At 56.2% G+C, this 13762-nt stretch overlaps 1 protein-coding gene across 4 annotated transcripts in view; it reads left to right on the top strand.

Annotated features, from left to right (window-relative positions):
* Window positions 1-13762, top strand: part of ZNF687 (zinc finger protein 687) — a 30017-nt gene that overhangs the window by 5932 nt on the left and 10323 nt on the right. Inside the window, exon 1 of one of the 4 annotated variants that reach the window (XM_080368032.1) lies at window positions 3340-4601. The exons of 1 other annotated variant lie outside the window; for it this stretch is intronic. Coding sequence is in view for 1 of the 3 variants with exons in the window: in XM_080368029.1 (XP_080224155.1) it covers window positions 13418-13733 (316 nt within the window). In the remaining 2 variants the exon portion in view is untranslated. Of the gene's footprint in view, window positions 1-3339; window positions 6244-13213; window positions 13734-13762 lie in introns of those variants that run through there. 2 more of the 4 variants (XM_080368030.1, XM_080368029.1) reach the window with 2 other exon arrangements.

The following is a 13762-nucleotide window of genomic DNA, read 5'->3' as shown; positions in this document are numbered from 1 at the left end:
CGATGGGATTGCCCTGGCCCTTCGGAAAACCACTGCCAGCGCCCTGCGTTTGTCCTCCGCTCCCGCTTGACCTGCGGAAACATACAGCTCGCTCGGCACCGGTCCGGTGGTTGGGTGTATGGGGTGGAAGGGACCGTGGCCCCCGTGAAGCTGCTGCAGTGGGAGATGCCCAGACCCGGCTCTGGCTGGACTGTGCGACCTGTTTAGATGTTAATGCGGAGGGACAGCTGAGCGGAGCACAATGGAGCACAAAACATGCGCATAATGGCTGAAGTTTTAATCCCCTGCTGCCGCCTGGAGCAGGGAAAACAATGCCGAGGGTTTCAAATGGCCCGTGGAGCACCCTGGCAGAGTATTATTTTCTACCTGGTACCCCCAGAGAGCCTTTTCATGTGCTAGAAGCAAACTAAAAAGGAAAGGGGGAAGGAAGGAAGGACAGACAGTCCGGTGGAGCCCTTTCCAAGGCATGTCAGCAGCAGGGCACAGGCTCCTCTTGGGGCAAGAGGCAGCGTGCCTCCCCAGAGGCAGTAGATTTCATTGGGAAAAATTAATAATTAAACTCTTGGAGCACCTGAAAGTGACCATTCTCTCCCCATCTGTCAGTGAGCTGACAGCCAGGCTTAGTGAGCACCGCTGAGCATCCCACCATGCCACCTTCTGCTGGTGCGTTATCCGGGCCGGCCGCAGGAGCAGGGTGAACCAGCCCTGCTGGGGTTTCTGGCCATGCTGCACTCTCCGAGCATACCGGTTACCCGCCGGCCGCTGCAGCAGAGCCGGTTCAGCGGCTGAGATCTTGGCTGGAGAAGGGGGACCTGCCACAGCGGACCCCACCGGAGCCATCGAAGCAGGACAGCTTGGGCCTCGCAACGGCGTGATCGGAGGGGGATGGAGCAGTGAAGCGTGGGAGGCTCCCTGCCCAGAGCTCACTGACGGTGGAAGAACAGGCTGTGAGGAGACAAGCATCCCCGAGCAGACCCAGTTCCAGGGATGCTTTATTCCAGCAAAAGCTGAATTTGTGTGCTGGAGAGAATGGACTGGAAACGAATAGTTGGTGGGTCAGCTGTGAGTGTCGGCTGTCCAAGCAGAGCCTGTGCTCGTGTTTGGAGGCCACAATACCTGCATGGCTTCTTCCCTCAAAACCAGTGCTGCTGGGCCATTCTGTCCCACCTTGGTAACAGCTGCTGGGAATATATGTCCATCTAGGGGTACTGGGATCGATCGAAATCGGATCTGGATTGAATCATGCCACCCCTTTTGTTCCCTTGGCCTTGAGATGGGGCATGCCAGGAAGCATGGCCATGAGCTGCTCTGTACAGACCAGCTCTCGTGCGACAGGTTATCGGATCATTGCCCACAGGAACCGTTTTGGCACCAGCATTTGCTGTTACTGTGGGTATCCAAGCATGTTTGCATTCAATAAATGACAAAAAAAAAAAAAAAAAAAAAAAAAAAAAGAATCCTGAAATGCTGGTGCAACTCGGCTGGGATCACATCATTGTTATGTCTTTTCTGTCCCTTACATCCTGCAGCTGTGGTTGCTTTTGGGTCTGGCCTTTGCAGCCAGCAGCACACAGGGGTGCTGTGAAAGCCGCTCTGGGCATCCTGAAACACCCCCTGAGCCTCCATCCTGTGCAGGGACTGCATCTGCTGGGGGCACGTCCATTGCTTGAGCACGTGGTGCCTGTGCCTTGAAAGCAGAGAAACCCTGCCCAGAAAAACGGCTAAGTGCTGCTTAATGTTGGGGGAGACGAAACCCCAGGGAGGGGGCGTCCGTCACGCACCAAGCACAGGCGTATTCCTCGGTGTAGACTTTGTTCCCGGAGGTGCCGTGCGCCTGGATTTTGTACCGATAGCGTTTTGCACTTTGCTGTACTGAGGCCTTAATTACTCGAACCCCCGCCAGCCACTCATCCAGCATCGTTTCCTCTTCTGAGTGCGTGCTAAAAGTTTCTTTTGGGGGTGATCCGTTCCTTGTTTGGTCTGAACCAGGAGGTGCGAGCTCTTTTTTGGAAAGCCTGAAGCACACGTCTCTCCCCCAGGTTCTTGGTAAATCAAGTGGAGCTGGGCATTCGGGAGAAAATGATACTGTTGGCTAGCAATAACCCTGGAAAACAGCTGAACAAAGAGGGGGACGTGGCAGGTGGGGGCCCTGCTGGGCCGCAGCGCGGCCCAGATTGTGTGAGGAATGAGCCTGAAGTTTGCTCCCGCGTCAGGAACGGGCCTGGCACTTCTCCACGATCCGGCAGGATCTGCCGATGCCTCCGTGCCGCTGGCCGTGTGAAGGGAGTGCCTGTTCCTGCCCTGCTGCTTGTGCCATTGGGTGCCTTCGGCTGCCTCCGAAAGCTGGGGAGAGCTGGTCTTCAGAGCTCCCTTAGGTGCTCTTTTCCCGCGTGCTTTGAGCCTAGCTCCTGTCAGAGGGTTTCTCCTTAGGTCCCACTGGATGTCAGGCTGCAGACAGCAGCTTCCCTGCTGGAAAAAGGAAAATTGAGCTCCCAAAGCCGGGAAGCTCGGGTCTTGTGTGTGTGTTTCCCTCTGAGCAGGAGCTTGGGGGATTTGGCGTGGAGGTGATGGCTTATGAAACTCCCCAGACGCTGCCTCGCTTTGTCGTGAGCTTACCTCCTCAGTGCCTGCTTCTAACCGAGCTGCTGAAGCTCCAGCAGCTCTGTTACGGTGAAGAAGGTGGGGACTGGTCGGTTCGGGCTTCTGGATGCTTCTGGGGTTTGATGTGGACCTTTCCCCTGTTGCAACACCTGGAAGAATCCTAAAACCAGAGACCCTGCAGCTTTTGCCTTGCTCTGTCCTGCACAGGGACTGGAGGGGTGCTCTGCGCTCCCCCGTCGGATAATATTTTCTCTCTAATGTTTCTCCCCTGTGGTTCTTGATGCGTTTCAAAGCTCTGCAGCATCCTTGGGGTGCCCTGATCTTAAAAATGGTGAAGCAGAGGGATTCTTGCTCCCTTTTCCCCTGCCTGGTGGATCCAAGTCTGACCAGGCTCAGGGGCTGCTGCTTCAGCAACTGCAGACCCCTCTGGCCCAGGGCTGCCTGGAAAGGGCCAGGCCACGTGCCTGGGGAAGGAGAGAGCCCCTCTGGGAATATCGAGGGTTTTGCTTTGGGCTTTAAGTGGATGGGAGGCTGAGAAACCCGGTTTGATGTCAGCGGAGCCCCGGTCGTCGCTGCTGCTCCCGCAGCTCCCGCACCCTGCCTGTGCGGATGGCAGCGGCGGGGAGCCCGAGCTGTGGAGCTGCTGGATCCCGGTGCTGGCAGATGGCAGGGGAAGGGGGGGCCGCTCCGGCCATCAGCCGCGGTGCTGGGGGGCAAGGCGGCAGGGGGGACCCCTCCAGCTCACACCACCACCGCCTGCAGAGCCAGCAGCGGTTGCCGTTAGACCATCCACCGAACCCAGAGCCACCCTGCCCCAGTGCCAGGGGCTCAGAGGAGTTTGGTGCTGGGTTATTTTATTTATTTCTCTCTCTCTTTTTTTTATTTTTTTTTCTTACCCCCTCCCTCTGAACCTCCCCTCCCACTGCAGCCATCCCTGCTGAGCCCTGACCTCATGATGTCATGCTGGGAGTAGGACATGTTGCTGGTTCTTGTTTAACCAGCCTGCCTTTCTATCATTTTCCCCCTCTCCTACACGTGAAACCTGAGACCACTCTCTGTCCCTCCCCCCCCCTTTTTTTCCCTCTTTTCCTCCCTCTCCGCTCCATCCAGAAGCTCCTTCCCATCAGGTCAGTACTGGGCTCGGGTCCCTGGCACAGCAGCTGCCTCTCCGGAAGCGCAGCGGGGACAGCGTTTGCAAATCGTGCCGCTAAAGGCTTGCTAGATAAGCAAATTCTTAGGAGATCAGGAGGCAGAGAGAGAAATCTCGTGTGCTGGCAAGGGGTTGGGTGCTGTGATTTGGAAATGGGCTCTGTGGGTTTGGACTACGGTTACGGAGCAAGTGGATGCGAGTGGGAGCCAGGGTGTGTCGCTGGAGTGATGGTGAGGGGACCTTGTGGATCGCTTGAGGTGTAAATGCTGCGTGGGAAGGGGCGGAAAAGCGTGGGACAAGTATGAGGGATGCGCACGAGCAGGGGCTGCCAGGGGTGGAAACCCCCTGGTAGCTGGGGACGTGGGGGTGCCAGTTCCCTGCACAGGCTGTTCCCCAGATTGCTGTGCTGCCCTTGATGCTTCTCCTCTGCCTGCTTCCCTCATCCCCAAAAGCAGGAGGTAGTATTTCCTCCCTGATAAAGAGGAGAAAAGGGGGTGTGGGAGATTTAATTCCTTATCCGTGGACTCACAGATTTTAATTTTGGATCCATGGACATGGAGTTAAATAAGGACTTCTAATGTGCAAGAGCCATTCTTAATGTTAACCTTTGTTTCTCTTCTGACCTGTGTTATCTCTTCTGAAGCTTGGCTGAATCTCTTCTGCCTTTTATATTGGCAAAACTAATTATAGTTCTGGAAAGTAGTGAGGGGCGGCTAACAAATGTTGAAGTTGGAGGATCTGTCTGGCACCATGCTGTAGATACCAGAAGGTGGTTCCCAGAGCAGCCGGCCCAGGAGGGGCCTACGCAGAAGCGAAGAAAGCGGAGAGGGGAAGGATGTAGCTCCAACAGGTACGGGGTTTTGGCTGGGTGGGATCCCTTGGTGGCAGAACGAGTCCTGATGTGATGGAAGATGGGCCTGGGCTGGGTGCTGCGCCGGCTCCATTGCATTCACATCACCCCATGCCTGAGTTTCCTCACATGCAATGGGCTAAACCCCAGCTTTGTCCAGAGTGCGAGCTCGTTGGGACGTTACCTGTACACCAGATCTCACTTAAGAGATAAGTGCTGTTTGGAGATGGAGAGAAAAACAAAGTCCTCTGGCAAGTCCCATGTATGGTTTTCTGCTGGGCTGACAGCAGCACAGCCTGTGTTTTCCGAGCAAGCAATCTTTCCGGGTCATTCCTTAATAGCTTGGTGTCAGACTAATAATGTCTCTGAAAGTCCTTTCATCTCTGAAATCTTGTTTACTTTTTGGCCTTTCCTCAATATGGACAGTGAAATGACACTGTTCTATGTCACCTGAAAAATACCAAGTTGGTTTCAGCTTCCTGCTGTGGAAAAGAGCTCTGTCTGGATGCTTCCAGGAAATTTTTCTTTTTGGAGTTGCCCGTTTTGGAGCAGGGCACTGTCCGTGTTGCAGTGAGAAATTAAACCACCCAAACAAAGCCCACTCATTTTACAGTGGCTTTCTGCTACAAAGCCATGGCTGCTCGTACCAACTTGTGCAAAACCTGTCAAAACTACACTCGCAGTCCCAAAACAAAGGCAAGCTGTGCGTTTTATCTCACACAATCTCTTGACCACAAAATCCGGGCAGCGTCTCTGCAGTGCTCTGGGCTCTGCTCCCGGCTGTACTTTCTTTGACAAGTTGCAGGGCTGCAGCGCCGTGGCTTTATCCGTGCTGGGGCAGATGCTGGCCCTCCCTGGCACCAGCTGCGAGCTGCATCAACCATTAATGCGGCTGTTCCGTGGGAGTTGCCCCTGGAGAGAAGGGAAGGGGAACAGATGAACGCTGGCCGCTGCATAAATAACCAAGTGCAGGGCTACCGCCGGCTTTTCTTCCCTCCTCTCCACCAGTTGCCAGTAACAGGGGGCTGGGGAGGATTTGGAGAGCAAAAGAGCCACTGAAATGGAGAAAAGCTGTGCCAGGTGCTACAAATTTGTTGCTGGGGGAATTTGCCCCTTGCCTGCCAGGTCTCCACCAGGGAGTGAGATTGTATAACACCCAGCGCTTGTTCGGCTCATTAAAAACAGTTGTTCTCACCGGTGACGTCTCCTCTGCACAAAGGCTGGGGCTTTTTAGCAGGGGATCAGTTTTAAAATAGCTCCCAGAGCCCCGGGAGGAGAAGAGAGCCGGCGATCCGCGCAGCTCCCCGCCGACCAGGTGATCCTGTCCTCATTATTTTGTGTTTTGCAGATACCCGAGGTGGAGATTTGTTTTTCTCCAGGGCTCTCTCGGCGCTGGCAGCCCAAGGGAAGCCACCAGCTCGAGGCCTGGGAGCAGCAGCACGGGGACAGGCTTTGTCAAAGGTTTCCTCTGTGCCTCGGAAGCTAATCCCGCCTGTCACGTGGCGCCGGGAGCGCAGCCGTTCCCGCTGGCCTCGGACACGGCCGCAGCCCCCCTGGATGCCCCCCTGGACGCCGGGATGCAGGAGGGCGGCACGGTGGGATAGACTCGGCTGAACTTTCCTCCATAGTTGGGTTTGGCAGGGTAATTTTTCTCGTTGTTTTGGTGCAAACTTGCTGGCGGGCAGCAAGTCCTGGCGAGGGTCAGGAAGGGAAACAGGAAAAGCAGCTTTTAAAAATAGCAAGCCCTTGAAATAGTCCCAGCGTTCGGCCTCTTTTGTCTGAACTGCTCCGGCGTGGGCCCCGGTGGGCCGGGCTCAGCGGCCGGGGGTCTGCTGCTTCTGCAGACGGTGCCACACCAAAAATGGGTGAAGGGAAGGAAGCCCCCTGGGTGCTCTGGGCATCTGGGGTCCTTGGAGCCCCTGCCAGGCTCAGGGCTGGGCGGCATTTCGGAGCCCCTTGCCCACGAGGGCTGGCGTGGCTACAGCTTGGATCAGAACGCGGATCTCCAAAACCCCGTGAGCGTTTTGAGGGCTGCGTGGTGGGCACAGCCGGATGGTTTGCGAGGGCAGGATCCCTTGAATATGTTTTAACGCGACCCGGCACGGGAGCGGTGTGGGAATGGAGAATTGTCTCTGGTGCGGCACATGGAGGAGGATGTGGGGTGGCAATGGGTGGGCAGGTGTGCGAGCTGACGGCACGAGCAGCGTGGGCACGTTTTGGGGGGCTTTAAGCAGGAGGAGCCTGGGGAAAGGAGAGCAGCCTTGTCTCCACACGTGCTGTGCCAGCTTTGGTGGCCGCGTCCTTCTGAAGCAGGGAGCTGGGCAACCCCCCCAACGAGCAAACAAGCTTTTCTTTTAAGGGAGGCATGGCCGAGGGAGGGATTTTTAACAACATTTTATCTTTTCATGGTAGACTAAAGAAGCAAATGAGCTGTAAAAATAACAGTTGTGTTTCAGCAGTTACTCACTGTCTTATTATTTCAGCTGTGAGCCTTGTTACCTTCTGGGGGGCTTGCAGTGGTCCCCCTCAGCCAGAGAGATTCAGGGGCCGCCATGGGGCCGGTGTGAGCCCTGGGCTAGCTTTTCTGTGTTGCTTAAATGAGCTCGGCTTTAATTTGTCTGGGCCTCACCTGTGACAGTCTCTCTGGGGGGATAATTGCCGGTGGGAAACACCTGGGCTCCCGCACGGGTGGACTTGGTGGAGAGATGCTTGGGTTGCTCCAGGCTTGGAGCTGCAGGTCTGTGGATCCAGACCTGGCAAACGGCATCTCCCTTTCTTCATGGTGGTTCTTCCAAAGCTTGTGGATTTTTGCTGTCTTTGCTGTGCCCTGGAGGGCAGTAGCCCAGGACCTGCCTCTCGCACAGCATCCTGCTCTCCTGAAAGGCAGAAACCTGAACCTCGTAGCAGCGTTAGCAGAATTGCTTCCTCTTCCTGCCAGGGACCAGCCAAAGTGCGTCCCCGCTGCGTCGCAGCCAGGCACCGCTGCATCCCAGGTACCTGCGCTTGTTGAGTAAGTGTGCTGGGCTGCCGATTGCCGTCCCTGCGCTCAGCTGATGTCCCGTGGGCTGACCCCAGAGCAAAGCTGTGCTGCCAGGGCTGTATCCTGCCTGTGCGTCTGGAGTCTGGGTGGCCGCCCTGGACACTGGGATGGTTTTGTGAACAGGAGACTGATGCGAAACTGTCCCCTGCTTGAAACTGAAAGCCTGGTGGTTATTGGTTTGACTTGCTTTAGCTGGGGTTTGTGTGTGTATATATTCATTATGCAAATAACGGGCTGTGGCTGCCCTGCTTTCAGCTCTGGGCCCGCCTTGTGCTTTGCTGGAGGAAGGGCTGGTTTTAGCATAACATTGATGATTTCGATTCAAAACCCCGTGTAACCGGGGGGTGACTCGTGGAGAAGTGACGCCTGGCATTCTTGACCTTAGGAGTCACCTACCTCGATGGCACGAGGCAGCTGGGTCGGCGGCATGGTTGGGGTGCAAGGGGTGGAAAGGGGACGCCAGTAGTTGCGTGGTGTCAGACTCGTCGGCCTGCACTGACTTCCCTCTCCAGCCAGGGATTTGGGTTACCCAGCTCAGCCCCCTCGCTGATCCCGCGACGTGTCCCGCTCCCGAGCGGCGCGTGGCTCAGACCCCACGTGCCATCTCCTGGCCGGCGGTGCCGGCTGCGAGGTGTGGCCCTGCTCCGCGCGCTGCCAGCCGGACACGGCCCTGCCTTCTGCTCCTCGTCAGGGTCACCGTCTGTCGGGTGCTCTTTGGGGTGATCCTGCGCCCCACGTACTTTGATGTGTTTTCGGTTGTAGGCAGGATTGCGGAGCGGGGACTTCCAGGCGTGGAGTTGTCTGGCCTCTGATTCAGAGCGGGGCTGTGATATTCGGGGCAGGCTGGCGAACAAGTTTGGCAGCCTTCTGGTCTGCAGCTGCTCCCTGTCGCATCCAGAGAGGGTTTAGGGATCTTTTCCGCAGATGGGTTTGGATCTCTGACTCCTTCTCTCCCCTGTGCCGTGGTGTCCCAAGCCGTGAAGGCAGGGGACCGCTGACCACCGTGCTGAGGGATGATCAGACTGGCTCTGAGCCACGCGGCCGTGGGGGTCCTGCCAGCCCGCGGAGGGGCGGCTTGTGTGTGGTGGGACCCCGCTGTCCTCGGAGAGCTGCTTCTGTGTGGAGCTGATGCTTGTTGTAAGTTCTTATTTTTCTGTGAGGCAAGATCGTTAACACTGCTTAGCCAGTAAGGTTCAAAATACCCTTCCCTTCCCCCCTCGTTGGCTTTGTTTCACCTAAGAAAATAGTTCTTTTGCCTAAGAAAAGAGTTGTGTTTTGAGCTACCAGAATAACTCCCCATGTCAGCCTGGTAGAGTTTGAGGGGGAGCTGGGCTCTTCCCGTCTCGGCTGTCTCCTTTTTGATAGGAGTTACTGACTCAAGGCCATGACTCTCCCCTTCATCGGAGGCACAGAACTGGGGGGATCTTAGGATCTCCGGGAACAACAAACCCTTCCGGCACGGAGACCTTCCCATTAACACCAAACAAGGAGAAACACTGGTGTACTCGGTCCTGTGCAGGGACTCCTGCGAGGAGGAGCCTCCCTTTTGTGGGAAGCCATTAGTTGAAGAGCGTCTCTGAGAGCATGGAAGCGATGAACGGTTCGTAAATGAATTCATTCCTGTTTCAGAGCTGTGAGCTTTCAAAAAAAGAGGCAGAGGATCTGTAATGAGTTTTGGTTTTAAAAGGAGGAGGTGGTTGGCCAAGACAGTGGTAAGGTGTTTAAAAGGCAAGAAAGGCCAGAAACTTTTTAGTGTGGGGCTGGGAAGGAAGTAATCGAAAGATACACTTAAAAACACCAGTGGGATATATTTAAAACCCATCTGTGAGCCCAGAGAAATCGGATGCTGTGGGTTCCTTCGTTCCCTGTCAGAAACCCTGATAAAAATGATTAAATGTTCATGGCAGAGCAGGACTTGAGCACAAAATAAAAGCAATAATCCAGGTGGAGCACCAGGCAGGTCCTTGGTGGCATTAGCACACGGGAACACTCCCTTTCCTATAGTCAGTGGCGGGAGGAGCCGGTGGTGATGCTGCAGAGGTGGGAGCGACCAATTTGTGCCAGGATCTCTGGGCTCCGCTCAGCCCAGCGGAGGTTCACCTTCCTGTCGACGTGTGCTTGTGCATCCTTCTGTCCAGGAGAGAAGCTCCTCGCAGCAGCGTTGTGGTTTTAGCCCTGGTCTTTTTCTCTGGGGGGGTGTGGTGGGGGATACGTGCCTTGCAGGAGGTGCTGGGGGTGCAGCCAGGCTGGCTCCTCCAGGCTGCTTCTCAGCCATCCCCTGGCACGGGAAAAAGCAATACTGAGCCTGAAGATGGATCCACCATCACCCCCAGCCTCCAGGCTCTGCTCAGCTCGCTGACCCAAAGCCACTCTGGGGACAGAGCCGGCATTCTTCCCTCCGTGCTGGGTAGAGGAGGATTTCCCTCAAGTTGCCTCTTTTCTTCTTGGGAATCTTTTCCCAGCGTAGTCAACCTGCTTCTCTCTGCTTTACTGTAAATATTTGTATCCTGCTAAACGGTGATTAGAACAGTCATTTGAAAAACAAATGTCCTTGTGTCACACCGTTCTCAGCAGAGATCCTGTGCTAAAGAACCAGATGGCAGTGCTGGAAGAGGAGCGGAGCGTTTGGTATCTCCCCCCGCTGCAGTATTTTAAAGCCTGGTGCTTTTCCTTCTGGTCCTCTCACCGACGGCTTGCCTCTGCTGAGGGCATGGCCGAGGGCCTGCCTCGCCTGGAGAGCCTGTGGTGAAAACTGGTTTTAGAAAGCGGAATGAACTTGGTGAAATCTCCCAGAAAACGAGTCTGCTTCCCCAGAGCCGGTGCTGGGAGGTGTTTAGCAGCACAGACCGGTGGCCTGCTGGGCAGAGCGAAGTCTGGGGGGGCACATGCAGGCAGGAAAGGCTCGTTTTGCTGTTTGGGATCTAGGTCATCAACCGTGTGGTAGGGATAGTCTCTTCCCCCCAAATGCATGTTTTTCCTCCCAAAGTGGACTAGAACATCTGGTTAAAACCCCCAGATGTTTATGGGGAGATTAAGAAGCAAAATTCCACTTGTGCTCTTCAAGACCTTTTCCCTGTGTATTTGAACCTTGCAAAGATGATCTTCCCGTGGCTAACAGAGTCCCCTCCACTGCCTGGCTGGTGCAGCCTGTGCCGTAGCATCCTTGGTGTCCCGCAGTGGCTGCTCTGCTCTCACAGGAACATCCCTGGCTAGAAGGTGGCTCTGCTCTTTGTGTCCGTGGTTTTCCATTTCGTGGCGTGGATGCCTTCCTCCGAGGTCGCCCTTTTCTTGTCTCCCACTGGCTTGTTCCAGTGTCAAATCCCTTGTGCTTTTGCAGGCAAGAAATACTACTCTTGCCCCACAGAGCTGCCCATTCCGTCTTTTAGTGGAGATTTAAGACTTCGGCTTTTAGCGGAGATTTAAGCGCCAGCAAGCGCTCGCCCTGTGAACTTCTTACCCCGCGGTGCCGCGGCAGGACCTGTGGGTCCGCAGCTGGGGCACAGCAGAGGCGATGCCGGTAGAAAGTCACCCGCTTGCATTTTTAATGTCAGTGTCGTTCTGGAGCAGCAGATTCCTTGGTGGCCCACAGACCCTGCGCTGCACCCAGTGGAGATCCCCTTGGGGTGACCCAAGGTGAGAGTTAAAAATAAAGCTAGACTAAGCCTCCTTACTAAGCTTTCTCTCAGAAAAACCACCAGCGTCTCTACAACCCTGCTAAGCCCGAGTATAGCTGAATTGGGCATATAAGGGGGTTTACCAGGTACAAAAAGGAGACCGAACCACACGTGAGAGCAGTCCGGAGGCTGTCTCTCAACCCCGTTTGGCCTCCACGCTGCTTTGTCACCAGGTACTCACGTTGGAGGAGGGTGAAGGCTGGTTGGGAGACTTGCAGCTGCACAAGGAAGTGGGTGGGTTTTGCTTCAGACACAAGCGGAGTGGAGCTTGATCCCTGCTGCTCACCTCCAGGGAAGGAGGCTGGTGGGACCTGCTGCTTCCCTGAGGCCAGATGCTGCCCTGGAGGTGACGGGCACTGTCGCGGTTTCCTAGCTGAAACTGGGACAGGCACCAGCTCCGCTCGTTTCCTCCACCACCTCCAGTCTGGGAAGGGGAGAATGCCACAGGCTGGCGTTCTCTGCCACCGCAGCATGTCTGGCCCTCCGTGTACACGGTGCGGTCTCCAAAATGGAGATCGCCGTGGAGGCTGAGAGGAACACTTCCAAGGATGCAGCCCTTCCCCTGAGCAGCGCCAGCGTGGAAGGAATGCTTTTCTGGCCTGTGACACGGTGACACGGTGCCCTCTCCCAGGGATTCTGCAGCCATCAGCAAAAGCCTCTCTGCAACCAGCTGGAGCGTTACACCGAGGTGAGATGGAGCCTCAGCGCTGAACTGGCTGCTCCGGGTTGTGTAGGGATGGGGGTGAGCGTGATGTGGCCTCCAAGGCTTGAGGCTCATACAGGGACGTGTCTGAGGAGAGAGGCTGTTCCTGCAGGAGGAAGGCCAGCCTGTGTTCATCCCTGATTAGACGAGAGGTGGAAGCTGGCTTCATTAGTGCTGCTGCCTGTTTGGCCGGCGCCAAGATGGCAAGAACCCACCCATCCATCCCACTCCTCACAAATAAGTGGACAGGACCGAGGAAATGATTCAATCTTCTATATCACAGCGGCGTGTTTGCAGCCTGGAGGGCTCCAGCAGCAGGGACTGAACCGCTCCCCTCCGCAGGGACCGGTAGGACAAGGGGATGGATGCTGTGACCCAGAGATGTGACAGCTGAAGGTGTCTGTAAGGTGCCGCCAGCCGGGAGGATGCTCTGGCTAATCTGTTGAGACAAACGCTGCAGGGTTTTTTTTTGCCTGTTGGTGGTTTGGCAGGTTTCAGAGCTGTGACTTGTTTCTGGCATAAATGGTGGCGAGATCGAGGGCTTCCAGCACTGGGTTGTGGGGGTGCCGGCCATGCAGGCTAAATTTCCCCACTGGCACTGGTGGGTTTGAAACCGAACTTCCCGGGAGGGAATCCCTGCCTTTTGCAAAAAGCAGATTTATCCACGCTGTGTGTCGTCCTTGTCTACTCTCATGGCAAGGGACTGCCGGTGGATTCTGCCGGGGCCTCTCCCTCCCACCGCCGGGACAGCCGGGCGGGCGGCGGGTCTCCTCGGAAGCCGTAAGCTGCGGCCGTTCCCCGGGCGCGTGAGCTGTGCTGTCCGAGGAGAGGAGCAGCTTGGTGCCCTGCTGCCCTGCCACCCTGCAGCGGCGAGGCAGGGCGAGGGCAGGGTGACGGCACACGGGCGGTGGGTGCTCCAGCAGCCTTGGCTTCATCTGCGGCAGCTGAGAGGCAGCGCCGGGAGCTGGGGATAGAGGCGACCGCAAGGGCCGGCTCGCCACAGGGCTGCAGGGTGTTTGTGTTCACCCTTCACAGCCTTCGAGATAAACGTTTCTCTTCTTTTTTTGTTTGCTTTTGCCCAGCGATGTTAGGAGCAGCCATCTGTCCTCCACGCTAAGAGCAGAAAGCCTGAGGGTGGTGTACCCCGACACCGTCTCCGAGACCCCCGTCCCCTCCCAGCAGGTCGGCTCCCCTGGACAGACGCGCGCCCAGCTGCTCCGCAGCACCCCTGTCCTCCTGCCTCCTTTGCCTGGTTATCCTTATAAATCAGTCTTTCCTGCTGTCTAAGCCACATCCCCTGGCTGCAGCTTAATCCTGGGATTTCTTACCCAGCCTGCAGTGACAGGAGGAACATTATTCCCTTTGTCTCTGCCACAGCCATGTTTTGAAACCTGTTGCCATGTCTCTCCTCAGCCTCCCCTGTTTCTTCATCCTTTGCTCCACAGCCCTTGTGTCTGAGGTCTCTTATTTGAGCTGGCTTTTACCTTCTGGACGCCTTCCTCGTGAGCCGCGACCTTGCGGGGTGGCCTTGGGACGGCCTTGCTGCTGCGCCGGGGAAGGACGGTTCCTGCATCATGCTGGGTGTCCCCCACGGCGCGTTCCCCATGTGAGGCATTTGCTCTTTCTGCAGTTTTCTGATCCCGACTTGAGTCCGCCTGCTGATCCATTGCAGCCCGCCGATCCTCTGCCACGGAGCTGTTGCCCTCCCTCAGCTTGTATGTAGTGGGGAATTGCTCCAGCCTCG

This window comes from Falco punctatus (genome assembly GCF_963210335.1).
Source record: "Falco punctatus genome assembly, chromosome: 18".
NCBI lineage: Eukaryota > Metazoa > Chordata > Aves > Falconiformes > Falconidae > Falco > Falco punctatus.
This window is presented reverse-complemented; position numbering and strand designations above follow the sequence as displayed.